Genomic DNA, 21122 nt, shown 5'->3' with positions numbered 1-21122 from the left:
AGTGGTGCATCCATTTACATGTTGTCACTATTAGTTAAACATGAATGAAAACAAATACAAAGAATGGTATTGTGGTTCCAACAGGTAGTGTGTGTGTGTGTGTTCAACTCAAGTGGTGCTGGTCCCAGGGTGGCAGAGGGGTTTAAGCTCCTGGTCATGTGGGGATCAGCCTCCCTTTAATCCTCTGGAGAGAGAGAGAGAGAGAGAGAGAGAGATCGTATTTATTGATGTCTAACTGTGCTGAGGGTGAAGTACTACTTCGAATACAGTAGCCACAAGCAAAGAGTAAGAAGAGTGTGTACCTGCAAACCCTAAACCTGTACACCTTAATAATATACGTTGTCTTATGTTCCGTGGAGGTAAATCTCAGAATCTGGATTTTCTTTCTTTTGCCTGGAAATTTGGAACTTTCTGGGAATCTTACAGGACTTTAACGATCTTCAGGGCTTTGGAAACACTCTGAGATCCATCTCGGAAGCACTTTGAAAACCTGGACTCATCTGGAAATCGTTCTTCACAGCAGAACTTGGAAGCTATTACAGGATTTGAGTCCTTTTGTGACCTTAGTGACACTTTTTACATACTCCTAGTCCCTTGCCTTGGAACATCAGAGACACCTGATTGTTTCTGAATACTTTCTGGAATACTAGGTTCATTGTACAGTCTTTGGAAGCCTGGCGTTATCAGAAGCACACTGAGATTTACTTTATGACCTAACCTGTAAACTGGAACCATTCTGCAATCTAAGTCTTTGTACCTCTAAAATCTATCTTTGGCTGTTTCTGGAATTTTGGACACAAACCACAAACTTGACATCTTTTAGAACTGCACGCTGATTCCTGAGTAAGTCCCCCATCATTCCCTCAAACTTTCCCAATGGCTCAGTCAGGCTCTTGCCCAAACTCAGACCTGCCAAATGGCGCCGTTGTCCATGGCCCGCTAGGTATTTGTTCAGACCCAGATACCCAGAGAGGAAGAGAGGACGAGGAAGGAGAAGAGGGAGATGAGGAGGTGGAACTAGCTGAGGAAGTAGGGGAGGATGTTTTGATGATGGCTGAAGCAGAAGAGCGGGAAGTCGAAGGAGAGAGCAGAGAGCAGAGTGAAAGGGAGGAAGTGGGGATTATCCAAGTGGCCCTGTTACAAAATGGAGTAATACGAGAGGGGGAGGAAGGAGGTGAAAGACTGGAGGAAAACTCTGAGGAAGGAGTAGAACTGGTGGATGAAGAGTATGACATGATAGAACAGACAAGAGAGACAGACGGTGAGGGCAAGGGAGAGCAAGAGTCAAAAGACACAACGGCAGCATTGATAGAGGATAAGAAAGGTCAAGAGCAGATATTAGACAGCAATGAAGAAAATGAAGACAGCAGGGAAGGTGAAGAAATGAAACAAGAGGCAGTGACAGCAAGTTCAGCAACAGAGCTCACAGAGGATGAGACCAGTGACAAAGACAATGGGTTGGTAAAGGTGGTGTCCAGTTGTGATGATGGAGAGCATGTTCAGGATTCTCTGGTAGAAGAGGCAGGAGAGGATACACAAGTGTCTACAGAAGACACAGACAAAGCAGAGGTTGTTACTCTACCCATTAATGCTGAGGTAACAGATCCAACAATAGATGTGACCCCTGTTGCCATTTGGACGAAAGAACAAGCCAACAATCAAGATGATCTATACCAAACCTCAGCTGTTGGCAACAGTACCATAACCTTTGATGCAACTGACACAATCAAAGTGGTGGCCAATCAAACCGATCAATTAACCAGCGAGAAGGGAGAGGAAACGAAAAACACTGATGAGAAGGACAACTCACAACCCAGCAAACAGGAAGTTGAGTCTGTTAATAATAACATCACATGGCAACAGAAGGATGTCATAGAGGCAAAGGCTGAGGCTGAGGGAAGCACAGAGTTTGTGGAAGACGCAATGTCCACCTTTGATAATATTCAAGACATAGAGGGTGAAGCAAAACAGAATGGTGAGACACCAGACTTTGCCTTTGAAGCCTCTGAGGAACAGTCACAAACAGAAGTAGGGATTGAGGAAACGCGGGTGGTAGGGATCAACCAGGAGGAGCAAGAGGAAAAATCAGTCCGACAGGTTGAGGTTAATACTCTATCATTGATGGGTGGGGGAGGACAGAGTGCGGAGGAGGATGGGAAGACAGGCGATAACGTTATTAGAGAGTCAGTAGGTGAGGAAGAGCACAGACAGTCAGGAGATCTAGAAATGCGAGAGAATATTGTTCAAGTTACAAACCAGGCTAAGGTAGATCTCCAAGAACCTGTACAGCAGTGTGTGGAGGAGGTACTTTTAGACACACAAAAAGATTTGGACCAGGTGGAGGAGGCCTTTGAACTGGAGGAAGGGGCTGAAGTTGAACCTAATCAGTCAGTAGGTGAGGGGACATCAGAGGAGAATGAGTCCACAACAGAGGAGGGTAATGACTTGCAAGAACATCTTTCACAGATGCTCAAAGAAGTAGGAACAGATTGGGGAGAAAAACTGAGACAGCAGGTCCTTGTAGAAGATCAGAAGGGAGGAGGAGCAGAAGAAGAAGAAGAAGAAGAAGAAGAAGCAATGGAGGGTGAGGTAGAGATGGCAGAAGAGCCTGTGACTGTTTTAGATGATGAGATTGAAGAGGTAGAGGAGAGCCAGAGGAGAGAACTTGAAGAACAAAAGCCTGCCGCCATTACAGCCCCCTGTGAAACCAACATAGCTGAGACAAAGGATGGAGAGCATCAAGAATTGCAAGAACAGAAGCTTGAACTTGGTAAGGAGAATGAGGAACAGAAAAATGAAAAAGGAGAGGTAGAGAGGGACGAGAAGCCAAAAGATGACAACAGAGAGGTAGAGTTGGATATCAATGGAAGAGTTAAAGGACTGAAGCAAGCAATGGAGAATGGAATTTTGAGTCCTGAACCACAGCCACTCAGGAAAGAAGAATGGGGGATGACAAGAGTGCTGTCATCCAGGAGAAAAGATAATGACTGGATTAAAAAAGTTCAATGCGAGGAAGAGGGAGAACCACAAATAAAAGACTGGAGGAAAGAACTGAAGCCTGTGAAAAAAGACATCTGGGAACCCGAGAGGGGACGAAAAGAATGGCCGAAGAGGGAAACATCACCAGAGGAGAAAAGTCCTCCAAAGAAGGAGGACTGGATAAAAGAGCTGAAGTCAGTGATTAAAAATGAATCCTTGCCCAAAAAGAGGGATGAGCAGGTGAAGAAAAAGCGGGTGGTGCTGTTGGAGGATGGCCATTCATACATCCCCCAGCGGGAAGAGATGATTGAGGAGAGAAAAGAGGAGGTGAAACTGATCTCCCATAGGAGGGTGGGGAGCCCTTTGCCTCCTGGGCACAGGAACAGAGCAACACCCCAAGACCAGGACTACGAGATCTCACTTTATGTCAAGGTAATGAACCACATGAACCACTGTACACATACTCTATGTCAACCCTGAGTGAGGAACTCTTCTTATACTCTGAGAAAAACAAGGGTTCCTTCATGGTTCCTCATTTAAGGTAACAGACCATGATGGTTTCAAAGCATCTAGTACCATAAATGACCTTATGGAGCTCTGTGTATATTGACTGAGAACACAAGCCATACATCAAAATGTTCCACTTGCCAGCACATGAACAGATCTGGACCAGTTTAGGAGCATCATTCATTAGGAGACTGACTGACTCTGGCAAAGACGAATGCTGGATTAAAGCTGCTGTTGAGCCAAGCCATTTTGGCTATGGGGCCTAAGCCTAAGGAGGCAGTCCTGTGGCACGCCTGTTGGGAAAGAGGAGCAACGACGCATAAGGCTAGCAAAGTCAGAACAAAGCGACACAAAAGACATTTAACAATTTAAACTCAATATTATGCATCTTTTTTACATCTTCTTGCAGTAAGTTTTTGTTAGCTGGCCGCATGCGCTACTTTTTTCTGACAACATCCACGTAAAATTCAAGTATCCAGTTCCAAGCATGTTGTTTGCTGCTTCGTTGTTGCTAGTTTTCAGAGTGACGGATTAAGAAATTCACAATACAACTGAACTTGTCGCCAGGAGCTAATTTTAACAGCAGCAATTTAAAGGACACCATCAGACACAAATGAAAAATTAAAGGCGTGCCACATATACTATTGCATAAATAATGATTTAATCTAATTGTGTATACTTTATAAATCCCCGAAATACACACACATGTACATACAAGACCCATAAATCCAGGCATCCTGAGCAGTTAAGGGTTTGATGCCTTGCAGGAGGTGAACTGGCACCTCTCTAGCTACCAGTCCATGCTCCATATTTGGTCCAGATGGAGACTCGAACCTGCAACCCTCTGGTTCCCAACCCAAGTCCCTATATTGCTGCCCTGAATGTTCACTTATATTAAGAAAACTGGCATGAACTTGTCTGGAAATAGATTTTTCCTGTTTGAGAGGTGCTGTTGAGCTGCTGTAAATGAAGCCAAAAGACTTCAAGGAAACTTGACGGTTACTGTGTGAAGTAGTCGCCTGGCATAGATGCTGCGCTCATCGGCACATTGTGTGTGTGTGTGACAGAGAGAGAGAGAGCAAATGACAGAGAAACCCCATCTTGATCTGCTTACCTTATCCCATTAAGACACTGATATCCTAATCCATCAGGAATGGTAGCCAACATTGCTCCACGCATGCAATTCTAAAGATTGTCAACAAAATAGCAGGAGCACCCTGTACTCTACCATCATTGTAGAATTTAAGAAATATACTTGTTAGAAATGTGGGCTGAAGGTCATAGTGATTATGGTGACTAGTTTTTTGCTTTTTTTTGTGTGTGTGTGTGTTTGATTAAACTTTAATTAACACCGGTGTGTGTGTCATCTTAACCTGCACACAGAGGTCAATATGGCTCTCCGGTTCAGCACATTCCTAGCTGAGATAAGAATAAAGGAGGGCAGCCTTCTGACAGCCAGCAGAGAGGTTTAACGCCAAGAAAAAATGCACTAATACGCACTCCAAGCTTGTTCTCCATGGGAGCTCACGGTCAAACAACAGCGTTCTTTGTCAGAGCCTCCATTGGCAGCACACACTGAGGTAGATGGAAAGATCATGGAAAGGTTCAAGCATCCTTGGGCTCAAAAGCAGTCAAGGTGCACAATCTAGAGTGGCTTTATTCACCCCCCACTGAGACAGAGGGCCAACCAGCCAGAAAAACACCAGAGCAGGTATTGTAAATCTGGAGTGAAAATACAGCATATTTATTTATCTGCCTCCGTCTTTTCTGTCTTTCCTGACACCCGGGAGCTAGTTTAAGGGCAGCGATGACTGAATAGCAGTGCATACAGTGTTAATCTCTACATTCTCACTTCGTAAGCTGATTAGCCTGCTGTTTGGTGCCGAGAGCTGGAGGCACAGTGCTGCTGCAAACAACACATACTCACCTCAAACTAGAAACCACATGTACATTATATTGACAGCTGAGAAACACCACCAAGAAGGACCAAGGTTTAACTGACAAAGGTTTACTGGGTTTCTGATACATGTGTCCATTGCTGATCCATTGACCCGAGCTGTCCCGTCTACTTGTACACTCACGCTCAGCCTCACCCCCTACTGGGCCCCTCTCCCTGAGAACTTGAAGGACGTAAACAGCCTTTATGGGACTTTTGCACGGGGCTACTTTCTGCGATTTAGCTCGTTAGACATATTGGATTAAATGTATGAATTTGATCTTGTTATATATAAAATTAAAGGTGACCAGCGTTCTTAATTTGCTTTATTTCTTTCACTCTTTTTGTGAAGCTTTTTCTTGTCTTAGGAAACCATTTCAAATGGTGGACTCGAAGGCCAATGCTGATATTCAATCAGTAAAGTTAAAGAGAATGCAGATAAATTTGATATTTGAGAAAGACTCTGACCCTTCTGTCAGACGGAGGGATGGACTCCTAGAGCCAAACATGAGCCCTTTTTAAACAGGAGTTGTGCAAATTTGCAGGAAAGCCCAATCAGTCTTTTTTCAGCATTGACAGTATAAAAACAAAATCGGGGAGTGCAGCAAAATGCCGCCTGCCTACTTTTGTTTATACAGAATGCGCCTTTTTCGGGGCAATGGGGGGCGTGAGCAAGTAACAAAACATGTAGCTCAGCGTGTGACGTAAACAGTGACGTGGGAGGGAAGCCGCAGCTGGTCAGTCCTTCGGCAATTTTCTCATAAGTCGGCCCGTTCTTCACCGTCCCCGTCATCTGACGGTTAATGGCCTCTTCGTTTGCGAGGACAAGGAGGGCGCGCAATTCCTTGTCTCCCCAGTTGCTCATCTTTACAGTGTCTGTCAGTTTCCCTCTTGCTACTAGCTGCTCGCTAATTCCTGCTATCAGCTGTTTCCTGTTTATCCACCGCCAGTGGGTCGCACGTGCGGCGTCATCAACAGCTCCTCCCACAAGTCTTCAACAGCCCCTGTTTAAACTAAAAAGGTTCCACCAATATGTTTACCCTACGAGGTGGAAAATTGGGCACCTTGGATCAACTTGCCAATCCGGCTCTGTGTGTCTAAACGCTCGCAGCTTGCCGGCAAAACGGCCCAACATTCGCCGAAAATCTGGCAGTGTAAAAGGGGCAATGTAATAAGGAAACAATGACTTAACACTTTTTCGGGTTCCTCGGCCGTGGAAAACCCCACAAACTAGTTTTCCAGGCGTGGGAAAGTCATGGAATTCGTAAAATCCTTAGAATTTTGGAAAAGTCATGGGATTTTGTTGTTTGTGATAAAATTGTCAGAGGAGTCTCACTTGTATAACCTCCAGCAAGATGGTTCCTGGTTTGAACCCAGGGTGGGGGAGCACTTCTGTGCAGAGTTTGCATGTTCTCCCTGTGTTAGCGTGGGTTTCCTCCAGGTGCTCCAGCTTCCTCCCACAGTCCAAAGACATGCAGGTTAATTGGTGACTCTAAATTGGCTGTAGAATGTGAGTGTGAATGGTTGTCTGTCTCCATGTGTAAGCCCTGTGATAGTCTGGTGACCTGTCCAGGGTGTACCACATAGCAGCATAGCAATCACATAGCAGATGTAAAAGCGAGAAAACAAAAGAGGCATCTCAGCTGCTGTGGGTGTGAAAAAGATCTTTCCATTCCTACTGCAACACACACACTCACACTGGACACATTGTGTTTGTGATGGAGCAGAGATTCCACTGCCACCCACACCCAACACTGTTTTCCACCCTCCAACTTCACACAACCACTAACCCCATGTCAGATTATTACGTTAGTTACGGTTACGGCCTGGCACATAGTCATGCATGGTTGGAAGTGCTAGAAGCTGCTGGGTGACGTTAGGTTTTTACAGAGCTAGTTGATGAACCACTAAGGTGCCAGCTGGTTTGTTGTCAGTGCCTAGTTTTTTATTCTCATATTTTGCGTGAACAGATTCTTTATGCTGGCACCGACTGGTTAACACACATTTTCCCATGAGACAGTCTTTGATATTTATTCTGACAAAGAGCGATTGTATGTGCAAGTGACTCCGACATTCCAGAGAAAGCAGACTGATGACAGACGTGGTGCTGCTTCGTGGCGATCATGGTGTTGCTGGGAGATAACAGGAATGCTCTGGATGAACTAAACATGGATTATTGAAAGCCTCACGTTTGGGTCTGGTTTTTGTTACTGGGGTACAATGAGTGTCAGTGTGAGCTTTAACTCAGTGCTGAACTGAATTGACCACCATGTCCTGGTGTGACATTGCAGTTAAGAAGTTAGGCTTCCCGACCATTGAGCTGTTTGTAAAGGTAAGTGATACTGAAAATCCTTTTCTAATAGCGACAAAGTCATTGTCAGTGCCTTTCAATACACTAGTCATACAGTATCCATGCGTGGTAGCTATAGACGAGGGATGGTCATGGTTAGGAAAGCTTGCGGTCATAATAAAGCTGCCTTTATTGTTACATTAGTCACTCGTCTACCACAAGACGAGATGTGACACCAGTGCTACAGGCAAGCTCTTTCGTGAATAACATTAATTCAAGGTGCAATTACGCTTTGAGAGAGTATGTTGAGAGACAGGAAGCAAAGATGGTCTCTGGTATCCTGCTCCATGATTTCGATCTCTTCCAGTGGACGCTGTGAGAGGTTTTGGTCTGGTGTTCACAGTCAGCTGGCTCTGACGGACTCAATCTAATGCCAGTGTCAATCTGGGCAATGCTTAGGAGCTTAGTCCAGTGAAGTTCTGTTCCCATTGGTTTGGTGCTTTTTACCAGTTGAGACCTGGTTCTGTTTGAGGTGTCTGCCTATTAAAGGGAAGTTTGTCCTTGCCACAGTTGCCAGGTGCTTGCCAATGGGGGAATTGCTGGTTCTCGGTACATTGAATTAAAGTTTATGGTGCTAGACCTGCTCTATATTCTCTCTATATATAGAAATAAAACTGACTTAGTTCACAAGTACTTCCTTGCTGGTGAAGTTGTCGGATCACTATGCTGCCTCCTGCCTATCATCTAGACCTGGTCATGTTAGGCAGTGACACTCACTCCAAGGCATTCTCTCATTTCTGCACTGCTGTGTGTGTGTGTGTGTGTGTGTGTGTGTGTGTGTGTGTGTGTAGGCAGGGAGTGATGGCGAGAGCATTGGTAACTGTCCATTCTCTCAGAGGCTCTTTATGATCCTGTGGCTTAAAGGAGTCATCTTCAACGTCACCACTGTTGACCTCAAAAGGTAATGTAGCACTCACGCCTACTCTGAACATGTCAACACTGGTCATACCATCTTCATCCTTATTCCAGTGTGTCTGAGTATCTGTCTCCTTTCTTGTGTTATCAGGAAGCCAGCGGACCTGCAGGACCTCGCTCCAGGAACCAACCCTCCTTTTGTGACCTTTAACGGCGAGGTCAAGGTTGATGTCAACAAGATCGAGGAGTTCCTGGAGGAGAAACTGATCCCACCACGGTACAGAAAAAACACATTTATGTAAGAAATAGCTTGGTATTCAGTCGACTTCTTTAATGTGTCTTTAACTTCAGCTACCCCAGACTGGCTCCCAGACACCGTGAAGCCAACACGGCGGGCATTGATGTGTTCGCCAAGTTCTCAGCTTACATCAAGAACCCAAGGAAAGACACCAATGATGGTAAGAAAGAGAGAGCGCATCTATGTGAGGGCTGGCTAGCTGAGGTTTTAAGGTCATGATGTAACGTTCATATTTCTCACAATGGACTCAAGGAGCTGTATCTCTATCTGCAGCCTTAGAGAAAGCCTTGCTGAAGTCTCTCCGGCGTCTCGATGACTTCCTGAGGACTCCCCTGCCTGAGGAGATCGATGCAGACGCCTCAGGAGACCTGCCTGAGTCCTCCAGGAGCTTTCTAGATGGATCCGAGCTCACCCTGGCTGACTGCAACCTGCTGCCTAAACTACACATTCTTAAGGTCCACATTCATTGGAAGTGTTGAGAATATTTGGCCTGCTGGACCCTTAGATACAACCAATGCTCACATTTTTCTGTTCGCAGGTCGTCGCCAAGAAATACAGAGGCTTTGAGATCCCGGCGGAGATGACGGGGGTGTGGAGGTATTTAAACAGCGCCTATCAGAAGGAGGAGTTCACCAGCACCTGCCCCGCTGAGAGGGAGATCCACTTTGCCTATCTGGATGTCGCGAAGCAAATAAAATAAAATGAAGAGGAAAGACGTCAAACAGAGAGGAGCGAAGTGACTTTAGTAAACTGTGGAGAGATGTATCAGGCGTATCTGTAGGAGGTACAAGTAGTTGTGGGACATAGTTAAAAAAGGAAACATGACAAATGAAGAATAAGAGCTTCAGGTTATAGACTAGGCCCATCCAAACTGATAGGCTACTAAAACTCCAGTGTGTGTGTCTACAATGTGTGCATGTGTGTGTGTGTGTGCTCTCACGGGTTGGGTTGCACAGTCTACTGTATCTTTATGCTAATCATTTTACAAATAATCACAGTAATTGTTGTAATCTTGTAGAACTTGTGTAGGTTTTCACTTTTCAGACAATGGCAGGGCCAAGTTCACTGCAAAGATGAAATCAGCAGCACAGTGAACAAGCCTCACGCTTCAGTATCACTGCATTAGGAACCGTTCAGTCGGTGTTTAGCTAATATTATGTCGTCTAATGATTAGGTCTTGGTTAACACTTGTTTTTTCCATTTGATTTTATCATATTAATAACTCAGGTGAGGAATGACAGAACATTATAAACACTGTACCATCATGAGGGCGTGCACAAAAGAACGGTTTGACATTTTGGGAAATGCACTCATTTGCATTCTTGCCAAGAGTAAAGCCTAGTTCACATTACACGATTTTCATCTTAATTTTGTGTCACGGAGACTAATCTTTTGAGCGTTCATACCCGGCGACGTGTGCTTCTGTCAGTGGGAGTCTCGCCAACTGCGTTACGACCTGTGTGTGCACACCACAAGATTTCTCCACCGAGCCCTCGCCGACAAAGCCCCAGATAACGCGGTGACGTCACCAAACTTGGAGACGACACATTGTAAAGGCATGGATATTCTTTATTATCCTGGGTCCAAACACAACGCACTCCCCATGATCCTGTGGACACCGCCATTGTTGTTGTTGCTTGCCAGCCCGCTTGTCAGTGTTGCCAGATCTTGGAAGAGAAACAAGCAACCAGGGATATGGAAACAAGCCCAAAAGAAGCAACTCCACTTTAGAAACAAGCCCAAAGCTGCGGCTAACAAGCGGACCTGGCAACCCTGCGGCTTGTCCTCCTCACATTTCCTCCATCCTACTGCATGCTGTCATGGGACGTATCCCGCCTCTCATTGGCTGATGCTCTTTATCAGTCGTGTCAGACTTCTCCAGTTTTCTAGCATGCCAGATATCCAGTCTGTTACAAGACACCTAACGTTATGCCTGACTCGTTACCTGACACTCCTAACGCTGGTAACTGTAACCTTTAACTAAGCTTCGTTATTTCCCTGCGGTGTGCGGTTGGACTTGAACGTATGCCTCACTTACCTAATGTGTGTAAATCTTTGAGCTGTCTAGGGAGTAAAGGGGTTACTCACCCTTCATAAGACCCGACCGCTACTGTAGGCGGCCACCCCGACCCAACGCTTCAGGCGTCCCCTCCAGTCGACGGCCAGGCTGGGCCAGCACAAGCAGCGTTGTTGTGATTTTAGTTCATGGGGGGGTTGAACGCAACCCCAGATCAGGTGAGGTGTGTAGTAGCGTTCCCAGATCAGTGGATTTTGTCTCCGTATTTCTGAATGTCTGTCAGAATCTTCTGCAGAAATGTGGCGTGGCAGTCTGTCGGCGTCTCCAGCAGCCAGCCTCGACTCCAATCAACCGCCGCCTTTTCAGGTGTGTGAGCTCCTAGGAAGGGGAGTTACCCAATACCCCAAGTGGAACATCAGCCTCTCCCTGCTTCCTAACTCCACCCCTAACTGCACACCTAGGCCTCCTAATTATGTGCCATAACACAGTCCCAGTCGCAGAAGAGGGGGCGACTTGCTCGTAGGCTTGTTCACACAGAAGACTCGTTGGGGCAGACTATCTGCCGATTCACCTCCGACTCAAGGTGGCTCTCAAGATCCTCTGCGACGTCAAAATCACAGTGAAAATCGTGTAATGTGAACTTGGCTTTAGATGAGAATATGGATACCACTCTGGTGTGTACACTAAATATGAAGCTAGAGCCAGGTGTTGGTTAGCTTAGCCTACTAGCGCGGCTCTGTCAAACATGGAAGTGACTGATCCGACCAAGAAATACTGTCGTTTCAGCATGACGGACTTCTTAAATACAAGTTTAGTTGCCAGAGGGGCTCAATAGCGCCTCGCAGAGCTCAAGAGCTTGAACAGGCTGGAGAAAAGATGGGCGCTATCTGTCGAGATGCTCCTCGATTTCTTCTTCATCCTTTTTTGTTGGAGTTGGGTCGAGGGTTTTTGTGGCCCACCGACTTTTTCGTTGTCACAACCCTAGAAAGTTTGGTCAGACATTTGGGCAGAGCCAGGCGAGCTACTTCCTCTTGTCTATACACCAAGCTACCTGCTAGCTCTAGCTTTATATTCAGTGTACAGACATTTTTCTCTCATAGCGAAAAGTGGATAATCTCCCAAAAATGACGAACCATTCCTTGAAATGTACTTACTTCAATTAGAGCGCTGGACTACATGATGGTATGTTGTGAATGCAAATCTATGCCCTTGACCATGATATCCAGTGTTTATGTGTAAAATGTGAGGCTGAGGGACTTTAAAAATTTTGGGGAGCACTCAAGTTTCAGATCTGGTCTTTCCATATAAAGGGCCGAGGCAGCAAAACAACCAGTCACCTGGAGCATGAAATATGTCATGGTATGGTTTTATAATTACCGAGTTGTAGGTTATTTTGGTCCCAGAACTTGCCAGCTGTCTTCTATGCATTCCCAAAAATGGAAGTCTGTCATTGGCCCAGCCTCCCTTAAAATGTTCAATGGATCCACTGCGTGTTGTACTCCTGCTCCAAAAGTCCAGCTAACCCTCCCACATTGTCCATTTGCTTTACTGAATATCTGTGTTCCTGGTAATGATGGATGAATCAGTGGTCAAGTGAAGTCCGACAGTTAAAGCAGTTAGGAGCCTTTTCTACTTGTACATTTATTGATAGTTAATTGTACTGAATGTGTACTCTCTATATTGATGCAAAGCAACCGTGACACCAGCCTGCTGTGTTCTGGCCTTATATCCTCTCCGGGGAGAATCTTTATTAAACTGATTTAATCACTATGTGCATTGTTTGTTTCTCAAAGTGTTCTTTCTATTCAACAAAAAACATGTGTATAATATGACACGCTCAAGGGATGGCAATGCAGTTTGGTTTCAACTAGCAATGGCCAAATGAAGCTTCATGAACCACTGTCTTTATTTTTTGGGTCCACTCTGGCACTCTTTGTTCAACAAAGGGTGGAAACCAAACTGCATTGCCATCCCTTGAGCCTTTCATCACACCAAGGGCGCCATCTAGTGGGTTCAGCAAGTACAACTGGTGGTTCATTTGGACATCACTACTAAACATCCTGGTTAAAAGCTTATTGAATGGCCACAGACACACAGAAATTGGCAAACCACACTGTCACTGCTTACAGAGCTATCAAATGAAGTGAACCAGCAATTAGATTCACCACGGTGATTTGGAATTTGCACCTCTGATGAGCAGTGGGGGTCATGGGGTCAGAGTCGACTGTACCCATACTGAAGCTAGAGCTGCCATCTGAAGATTTGGACCCAAAGTCTCCCTCAGGATCTGACAGCAACACAGGCCCTTGACATTCTCTCTATCATTCACCTACAACATGAGTTTTATTTCTCTCCATTATGAAGCGCATTTCTCCATGGTTACAAACAGTCATGACAGTTCCTTTTTCCGCCGCCGAAAGGGAAGTTTGTCCCAAAGCTTGTCAACTCTGTTTATCCCCTACACCTTGATGTAGGAAGCTTCATTCAGCTGTGAATGTGACTACAAATGGAGTTACAGTCCGCGACGGAGTGGGAGTGGGAGTGGGTTGGGTCCGGTTTTGGAAAGGCCCTAATAATACTGCAGGAAGGAGAGTGAAGAGACAACAGCCGTCATCAGTTAAAGACAAACCTTTAAGTGGGCAGCCCTGTCGTGCTGGAAATCCAAATTCAAAATTATAGCTGCTGCGCAGCAATGGTCAGGGCCGGGCAATTTTAGGCAAAATTAGGCAATTCTGAGCAACACACGCACTAAAACAAAGCATATCACAACATAGAAGTTACATCATATAATTATGGCATGTCCTTCAGATTGTGGATGAGTGGCTGAAGCGATCAGACTCATAATATACAAAGGAAAGAAAAAACTCAAGAACAAGAAAGTAAGAATAACATTAACTGCTAGCAATTATGAACAAACTGGCCTGATCTAGCTTAAAGCTAAACATTATCCATGGTGACAAAGATGAAAACATTTTGTAAAATGTAAAAGTAGCTGTTGGATAGACTCTGCATGCTGACTGATAGCTAAGCCAAATAAACAGGGAAAAGAAACAAGGGACAACAGGGGAAAGTGTTGATAAAGAGTATTTGTCTCTCCGCAAAACTGCCTGGATCATAATTATTTGAACCTTGGTAGTCTCTAATCCACGTAGCATGATGCCTGAACATAGGACTTTCACATTAGAATGTCCGTTCTGCCTTAGCTGAGGCTTGAACTCACAACTTCTGAGACTGAGGTCCGTCTTCTTTCTCACTGAGCTAATTGGCAAGTGACAGGTCATGTGTGGCTTCACAAATTGACTAAGCCCAGCATCAGGGTGCCAGACAGTAGCCATCCAGGCCACAGAAAAGCACATTTCAAAGTGAAAGTTCCAAAGCTGTAGCACATATGGTTGATTTGTTATGAATTTTCAAAGTTTTGAAATTCAGAGGCTTGCTGTAGCGCCACCATCAGGACTATTGTCTTGTGTTTCCAGTTGAGGACATCTGGCATGGGACTGGACCTTTATGAAAAGTTTGGGCAGATTTCTCATATGGAAATGTTGCACAAGCTGAGGCTTGAACTCACAGCCTTCAACACCAAGAACCATCCTCTATCTCACTGAGCTAACTGGCAAACAGAAATATCACATGTAGCTTCACAAATTGACTAAGCCAGTCACCTGTGTGCAAGACAGCAGCTGTTAGTGTGTAAAGGCAGATTTGAAACCACTGTAAAAAATTCAGTTATTAAGAAAAAAATCTGAAAATACACATATTGCATCTAGACTTCATGGAGATGTTGGTAATTTGTTTATAACAATGATTTATTGGCTCCATAAGTGAAAAACTGATGTTTAAAAATGCCATTTTTACATTGACTCCAATTGTTCGCATGAGAGCGAAATTCAAAATGTTGTAAAAAAATTCAGTTTTTGAGATAAAATTCTGATATTTTCCAAACATCATCTACCATGACTCCAAATTTTGTCATTTTTTAATGAACACTGAAAATGCATTTAGCAAGAATTCAGTCAAACATTTTGATGCACTGTAGGCTCAATTTTCGATAAATCAAAAATCTGTGTGGATCGTTTGTGGAGGACAGTCTTGTGTGTGTGGGAGGAGATAGGTTTAAGAAGTTTTACAGTTTTTGAAAAAAACAGAGTGATGGACTTCATAATTTTTAATAGGTTTAATAATAGGTGCAAATCTGTAGCACATATAGTTGATTTGTTGTGAATTTTCAAAATGTTGAACTTTAGAGCTTAGGCTGCCCGGCCCCTAATAACTGCATGTGCAGAACTCAGTAGATTTAACACATGCACACAGGTAGACAGTCGAGCATGTGCAGACACACACACTCATCGCCTGGGCGACAGTGATAGTGGCCTCGTTGGAAACTCTCTGAATGTAATGACCCACAGTTTGCACACCCAGACAGCAAACACACACAGCTGAGTTACTACGGAAACATCCAGAGGAATGTCCCTCTGTTCATATTGTTGCACTGTGAACTAATAACACTGGGTAAAGTCACACTGCAAATAGTATAATTATAGAGTTCTAGTGGAAGACATGGAGGGCATGGTGGGGCAGTGGTTAGCACTGTCACCTCACAGCCAGAGGGTTTTCTGGGTTCAAACCTGGTGGTGGCTAGACCCAGCAGCAGCGCCACATCTAGAGCCAGTGTTTGGTTTGTCCATTTTGGGCTACCGTAGGAACAAAATGGTGGACTCCATATGTAGATATAAATGGCTGCACAATGAACAACTAAAGAGAGTGCAATTGTATAAAAATAAAATATCAATCTTTATTGTCACAGTGGGGTTTTTGTCGTTTATTTTAAAGTTGGCGCACACATACAAAAATGACGTGTGTCTGTCTCGTAAGGAAAACAAAGTGTTAACAGGAATGTTTGTTCATGCGCCCGGCCGTGAGCACACATCGTCTTCATTCATTGGCCAGTCTTGTTAATTAATGAGTGAACGAAAAGGTCAGAGTCAAGGTTGGCGCCGGTGTGGGGGGGCTTCTTGATGTCTCGGTAACAGTCTCCTAGCACTCGGAGGTCCGATAGAAGCCAGGGCAGAGGATGGATGGATGGATAGATGATGGATGGACGGAGGAGGAAAAGAGCATGGAGCGAAAGCAGCAGTGGCTGAGAGACAATCAGTTCTGGGAGCAGTATTTCCAGAAACACACTGTTGGAGACAGAAAAAATAGTTAGTTTCAATACTAACATGATCTCACAGCAGTTTGATACCTACAGGTGTATAATTTGATTTAATTCTTTGTAAAGATACCACAGGTTGGTGGAGTATAGGCTCTTCTTTCACCTCTTTTGTTGGTCTTCTTGGTCTGCGGCGGTAGGGTCTTCTTAAAGTTTTGACCAGTCAGACTTGGGGCGATAGCATCCGCACTCGCCCTGGACACTGTGCTGTCGACTACTGCTGGGGTCTCAGTGGTGGGCTTCACCCCGCCTTCGGCAGCAGGAAGCTTCAAGAATGGAGAGTGGAGAGAGGGTGGTTATTGCAACCAAGAATCCCAAGAACCCGAGAATCCTTGTATCATTTCTTGATTGTAGTTCCACTTTTCTATATACACTATACAAGTATTAATTATTCCTTCATCCACTTATTAAAAAATATCCCTTTTGAAATGTGTGAGTAAAAAAGTCTTACATGAACTCACCACTATTGTTTTTTTTCCTGAATTTCTGCCGCTTGCTGAAATGAAACACAAAACAGACTTCAATGAAAAGGCCCCTGAAGAAGGTCAGTACAGTGGCTCAGTCCTGGCTTTATGTAGACCAATCATTCCTTGAGAAACCAACCCAGTTTGTCCAGACCCAGCCACTCCTACCTGCCCTCCGATCACCCTTTTCCCACCACTTTCACCATCTGATCTGCTCCAGCTCTATTGTAGGTAGGTATGTGTATACTGTCCCTTGTCTTCTAGTCCTCCAACAGACTTTTGCAGTCTTCTGATTCTGCCTTCCTGTTTTTCTGGGCCCATCACACCCCGCACTCATCCATTTCGATACTGTAGCCTCGATCAGTGGCTGCCTGATGCAACTCCCTAGCTGGCTGCTGTATACGTCATAAGGCCCGTCCTCTCCATGTTAGTGGATGGGACATGGGCCAGACTAAAAACTCAAACTACGCTGCTGTATGTTCAAGTGTTTTTTTGTGATAGGTTTCCGTGGTGCTGCTCGCGACTGCTCGGACAGGTGGTATGCGCATGAAACTTGATACCGTGGTGAGTACTATTGCGCAGACTGTGGCGCCAAATGACATAATCAGAGCAAGATGGCAGCGGCCGTATCCAGGATATTTTAGCTGTAGAAGAAGAAGAAGAAGAAGTAATGGGGATGCATCGTCCATCTGTGACTGTGACTGTGTGTGCTGCGGCTCATGCTTTGGCTACTGGGTTAGCTGCTAAGGAACTGAACTGAACTGCCAATCAAAAGGACTCAGATGCTTATTCAGTGTGCTGAATCAACCAAAAACAAGAACGCCAACAAAGGCCAACAAGGGCTGACTAGTGCCAACGGTGTGGGATACACCGCTAAAAACCAGGGCAACAGATGCTCACCTACAGCCCAACATAGACCAAGAGCCAGTGGTCAACTTGGTGTGTCAGGGCCTGTAAAGATGCTTTGTCTGGGACCGGGTTGTTTTTACTTATTGCAGATTAATATGAACTTGTTTTGCAATGTGTCATACAATTTTGACTGCAGAATACCATCGTAACTAGCTTGTACCTCGTGGCCTGATGGCGATGCGTGACCTCAGCGTGCTGTTAAATGTCCTGTGCAGCTCCTCCAGGACCGAGATCATCTTCAGCAGCTGAGCTCGTTTATCTGGACCGGCGGGTTTAGGGTTCAGCCTGAGTCGTTGTGCTCTGACGCCCACAGTGATAGTCCTTGAGGTGGTTCTGTCAGCGATTCTTGTCGCCCTACTCACTCCGGCTGCTTTGGAACTCGGAGGCCAGTGTTTAAGGTGCTGGCTTGGATTTAGTGCTGAGGACTTCTCTGGTGTGGCAGATGCATGAGTGAGGCTGGGATGAGGATGTGGAGGTTTCACAAAGCCTGGGGAAAATGAATTACAGCAACACAGCAGGAGAACTTAATCATTTTTGATGCAGTGTCCCTTTAGAATAAGTCATGTAAGTTGTCTCAGTGAAGGGTCGTAGTCCTGGAAACGCCAAGACTTCCCATGATTTGCTGACGTCTTCATATTCTCAGTCTTTTCTTAGTCTGGTATTGCCCCTGCATACACAGGGCCCACGCACACACACACTATTTAGGTGGGATTCCACTGCGTTGCCGGTTGCTAGAAGAGTTGCTATGGGACTTTCAGCTGTGACATAAGAGTTGTATGAATTGTGTTTATGTGTGTGCATAATGACGTCCGAGGTTCCACAACAATGCAGCTCAGTTTGTTGATTCTGGAGTGTGTAGTTTTGTGAGGAATGAAAAGAATGCCAGCAGGTCACTCTGGACCAAGGCATCCTGGACTACAGTCCTCCTCTTGTTCTTGTCAGTTTCCTTCTTGTGTTAAAATCTAATTTGTCACTTTCTGCTACGGTCCAGTTCAAGCCAAATCTGTTTAACCTCCCCTAATCCTAAACTTCTTTAAGCCTCTGTCATTGTCAGTGAATCTTGCTTAATACAGTGAAGCCAATTTGTGTACTTGTGGTTTAAAGCGTCTCTTTTAAGCCATGTTTAATGTGTCTTCGTTAATTGATGTCTTGTTCCAGTAGTCTAAAGTCTACTGAACTTTAGTCACTACCTGCGCATGGCAAACTAAAGTATGGAAAGGCAAGGCAAGGATTGTACGTATCGTTGATATTAACGTTAACTGTTAGGATGCTAGGCTCAACAAGCGAGTTCTATTTATAGACCAGCACGAACCTACAAAATACTGCCGAATCTTCCACAGACTTATTATGTTACCCACAATAAACATCATCAATGTGCACCAACTTGCAATGTGTCCTTTGTACAGGACGGTTCGGCTGGTAGATGGGACACCATGATCTTTCCCTTACCTTGAAAATGTTTTATTTGCCAGATCTTAACTGAGGTTTGACTGTAGTTTGTTTGCTGTCGCCAGAACCTAAGCATACCATAGCCATAGCTCCCGTGCACAGAAAATGATCTGTGTGGTCATGTGGTTGGACCTGCCAGCATTACTCATCCCATGCAGCACCTTGACAAGATTCTTCAGCAGCTTGCTTACCTCTGTCATTGGGGGCCGCCTCCACTCCCATCCCAACTATCACCAGCATTGTCAGGGCTACTTGCATCAAAGACACTAGCGCTGCTGCACTGTAAAGCATGGCGGCTGTTACTGAGCACTTGTAAAGAAGAGCAGAATAGCTGTTGTCACAGAGAGTGGATTGACTTTCTTGGGAAGTTCTTGAACGTTGCTTCGGGATTCTGTCCCAAGACGATTTCTGCTGTTCAGGTTCTCAAACTGTTGTTGTTTCTTCTCATGCTCAACTCAGTCCTCGAAACCTTCAGTGTTCTGTAAGAGATGTTGCTGGGCATTAAAAGTCTGCTGATGAGTTCTTTTAGGTTCTTGTCCTCTGAAGCTCTAATGACTCCGAAATATCCCGAAACCTCTTCAGTTGCGATAGAAGTTTTTAAGCTTTTCTTCTGTGTTTTCAACCAAGCGGTATTCGTCTACTTAACTCCGCATCCTGTGAAATCTTTCTATCTGTATGACAAAGTTAGTCGCTCTGTTCATTCTCCATGGATGCGCCTCTTAAAGAAGGCTTGTCAACAGCGTGTCGGATGCGTTCCTCTTCCTCACTCACTTGACCATTCTTTCCTTATAAACCCAAGTGTACCCTTGAATGACTGACCAATGGCTCGGCGTCAACCAACGACTGGCCTGAAAGGCTTCCGAGCCCCTCCTCTTCCTCCTTGATGGATCGGTGACATTTGGGGAGTTTGGCGGCGAGCTTTGTGTGTTTGGAGTCAAAGCTATCTTTTTGTGAATGTGGTGTGTGTGTGTGTGTGTTTAGGGTTGTATTTAGTGTGTGTGGCCCTGGCTGTATAAGCAGTGATAAGGTAGTTCTTAATATGTTTGCTCAGGGGCCACAGACAGAGAAAGGCCCTCTGACGCATGAGGGCCTGGAGCCACACTGACTCCGCACACAAACACATTCGAGCACAGAAAACGACATGCCGAACTCATGTACACACACGCACACACACAATCCTGGGGTCAGTTTGAACTTCAAAGAAAGGGCACAAGACACACACACACACACACACACACACACACACACACACACACACAGACTGTAAAAAGAAGCGTGGGATGCATATCAAAGGGCACACAGAAGTCATGTCCAAGATGCCTTTTTCTTTGTTCCGCATTGTGGCGACTAATCCCTCAGACAGGAGGTTGACAGAGTGACGGTGGGCCACCATCTCGCCAATAACCACAAATATCCAGCCCCACCCCCCGCCCCAAAGACATGTGATGGAGAATAAGAGAGAGATGAATGAATTTGGGAGTTGGGGTGAAGGAAAGGTGCCGAGGGTACAATACTAAACACAGCAAAGGTTAAGAATAAAATGAGGTGTGTGTGTGTGTGAGTTGCTGGGCAAAGAGAATCCAGTTTAAGAATATCCGCTCACTCCTGCTGTCTGACTGTCTGCGGAGCTTTGACACGAATGTGTGTGTTTGTGTGTGTGAGAGAGAGCGAGACAAAGATGGGGAAGCGACAGGAAGTGAAAGAGACTATTTCTTTGAGCTCATTTATCTTCTCCGTCTGTGTGTGTCTCTCTGTCTTTACACTTTTTCTTTTTATTCATCCTTCTTCATCGTTTGTTTCTTCATAACATAACTGAATTAATAATGAATAAATTAGTTTTAAGGGCCCAAGGAATGTGACAAAGACCTCAAAGTGTCAACCTGGCCTCCAAATTCCCCAGATCCCAATCTGAATGAGCATCTGTGGCACGTGCCATTAACCCACCTCACAACCCACTGGCGCCAGACACCGCAGGACACTCCCAGAGATCCTGTGTCAAGGGTTCAAGACCGACCCAAGGTTGCCCCACCTTGGATTAGGGGTACATCTGGGGTACCGGCACATCACAAGAATCCCTGAGCAGATTGGGACCTGGGAAATTTATACGCCAGGTTGAAACCTTGAGCTTTCTGTAACGCTCCACAGAGTA

The 21122-nt window shown here is 45.2% G+C and overlaps 2 protein-coding genes across 4 annotated transcripts; one reads left to right on the top strand and one right to left on the bottom strand.

Moving 5' to 3' along the window:
• Positions 1 to 252: 252 nt before the first annotated feature.
• On the top strand, positions 253 to 12710 carry LOC117249906 (chloride intracellular channel protein 4). 3 transcript variants are annotated; one of them, XM_078165927.1, is made up of 6 exons: positions 253 to 3411; positions 8564 to 8673; positions 8779 to 8904; positions 8988 to 9085; positions 9199 to 9380; positions 9464 to 12710. In XM_078165927.1, the coding sequence occupies exons 1-6, from the start codon at positions 877 to 879 to the stop codon at positions 9623 to 9625; spliced, it is 3213 nt and encodes a 1070-aa protein (XP_078022053.1). In that variant the 5' UTR covers positions 253 to 876; the 3' UTR covers positions 9626 to 12710. The 3 variants fall into 3 exon arrangements, with proteins under 3 accessions (XP_078022053.1, XP_033471622.2, XP_033471623.2); XM_033615731.2 differs by having other exon boundaries at positions 8979 to 9085; XM_033615732.2 differs by lacking the exon at positions 253 to 3411 and adding an exon at positions 7219 to 7754 and having other exon boundaries at positions 8979 to 9085.
• Positions 12711 to 15746: 3036 nt separating this feature from the next.
• On the bottom strand, positions 15747 to 19752 carry urp2 (urotensin II-related peptide). Its single transcript, XM_033615791.2, has 5 exons — positions 19165 to 19752; positions 17685 to 18011; positions 16613 to 16647; positions 16258 to 16417; positions 15747 to 16122 (listed from the first exon to the last, which is right to left on the bottom strand). Exons 1-5 carry the CDS (start codon positions 19262 to 19264, stop codon positions 16091 to 16093), a joined length of 654 nt encoding a protein of 217 aa, XP_033471682.1. The 5' UTR covers positions 19265 to 19752; the 3' UTR covers positions 15747 to 16090.
• Positions 19753 to 21122: the final 1370 nt, after the last annotated feature.

Source organism: Epinephelus lanceolatus, chromosome 24 (assembly GCF_041903045.1).
Source record: "Epinephelus lanceolatus isolate andai-2023 chromosome 24, ASM4190304v1, whole genome shotgun sequence".
In the NCBI taxonomy this organism is placed as follows: Eukaryota; Metazoa; Chordata; class Actinopteri; order Perciformes; family Serranidae; genus Epinephelus; species Epinephelus lanceolatus.
The sequence above is the reverse complement of the archived record's forward strand: the minus strand, read 5'-3'. Positions and strand labels throughout refer to the sequence as shown.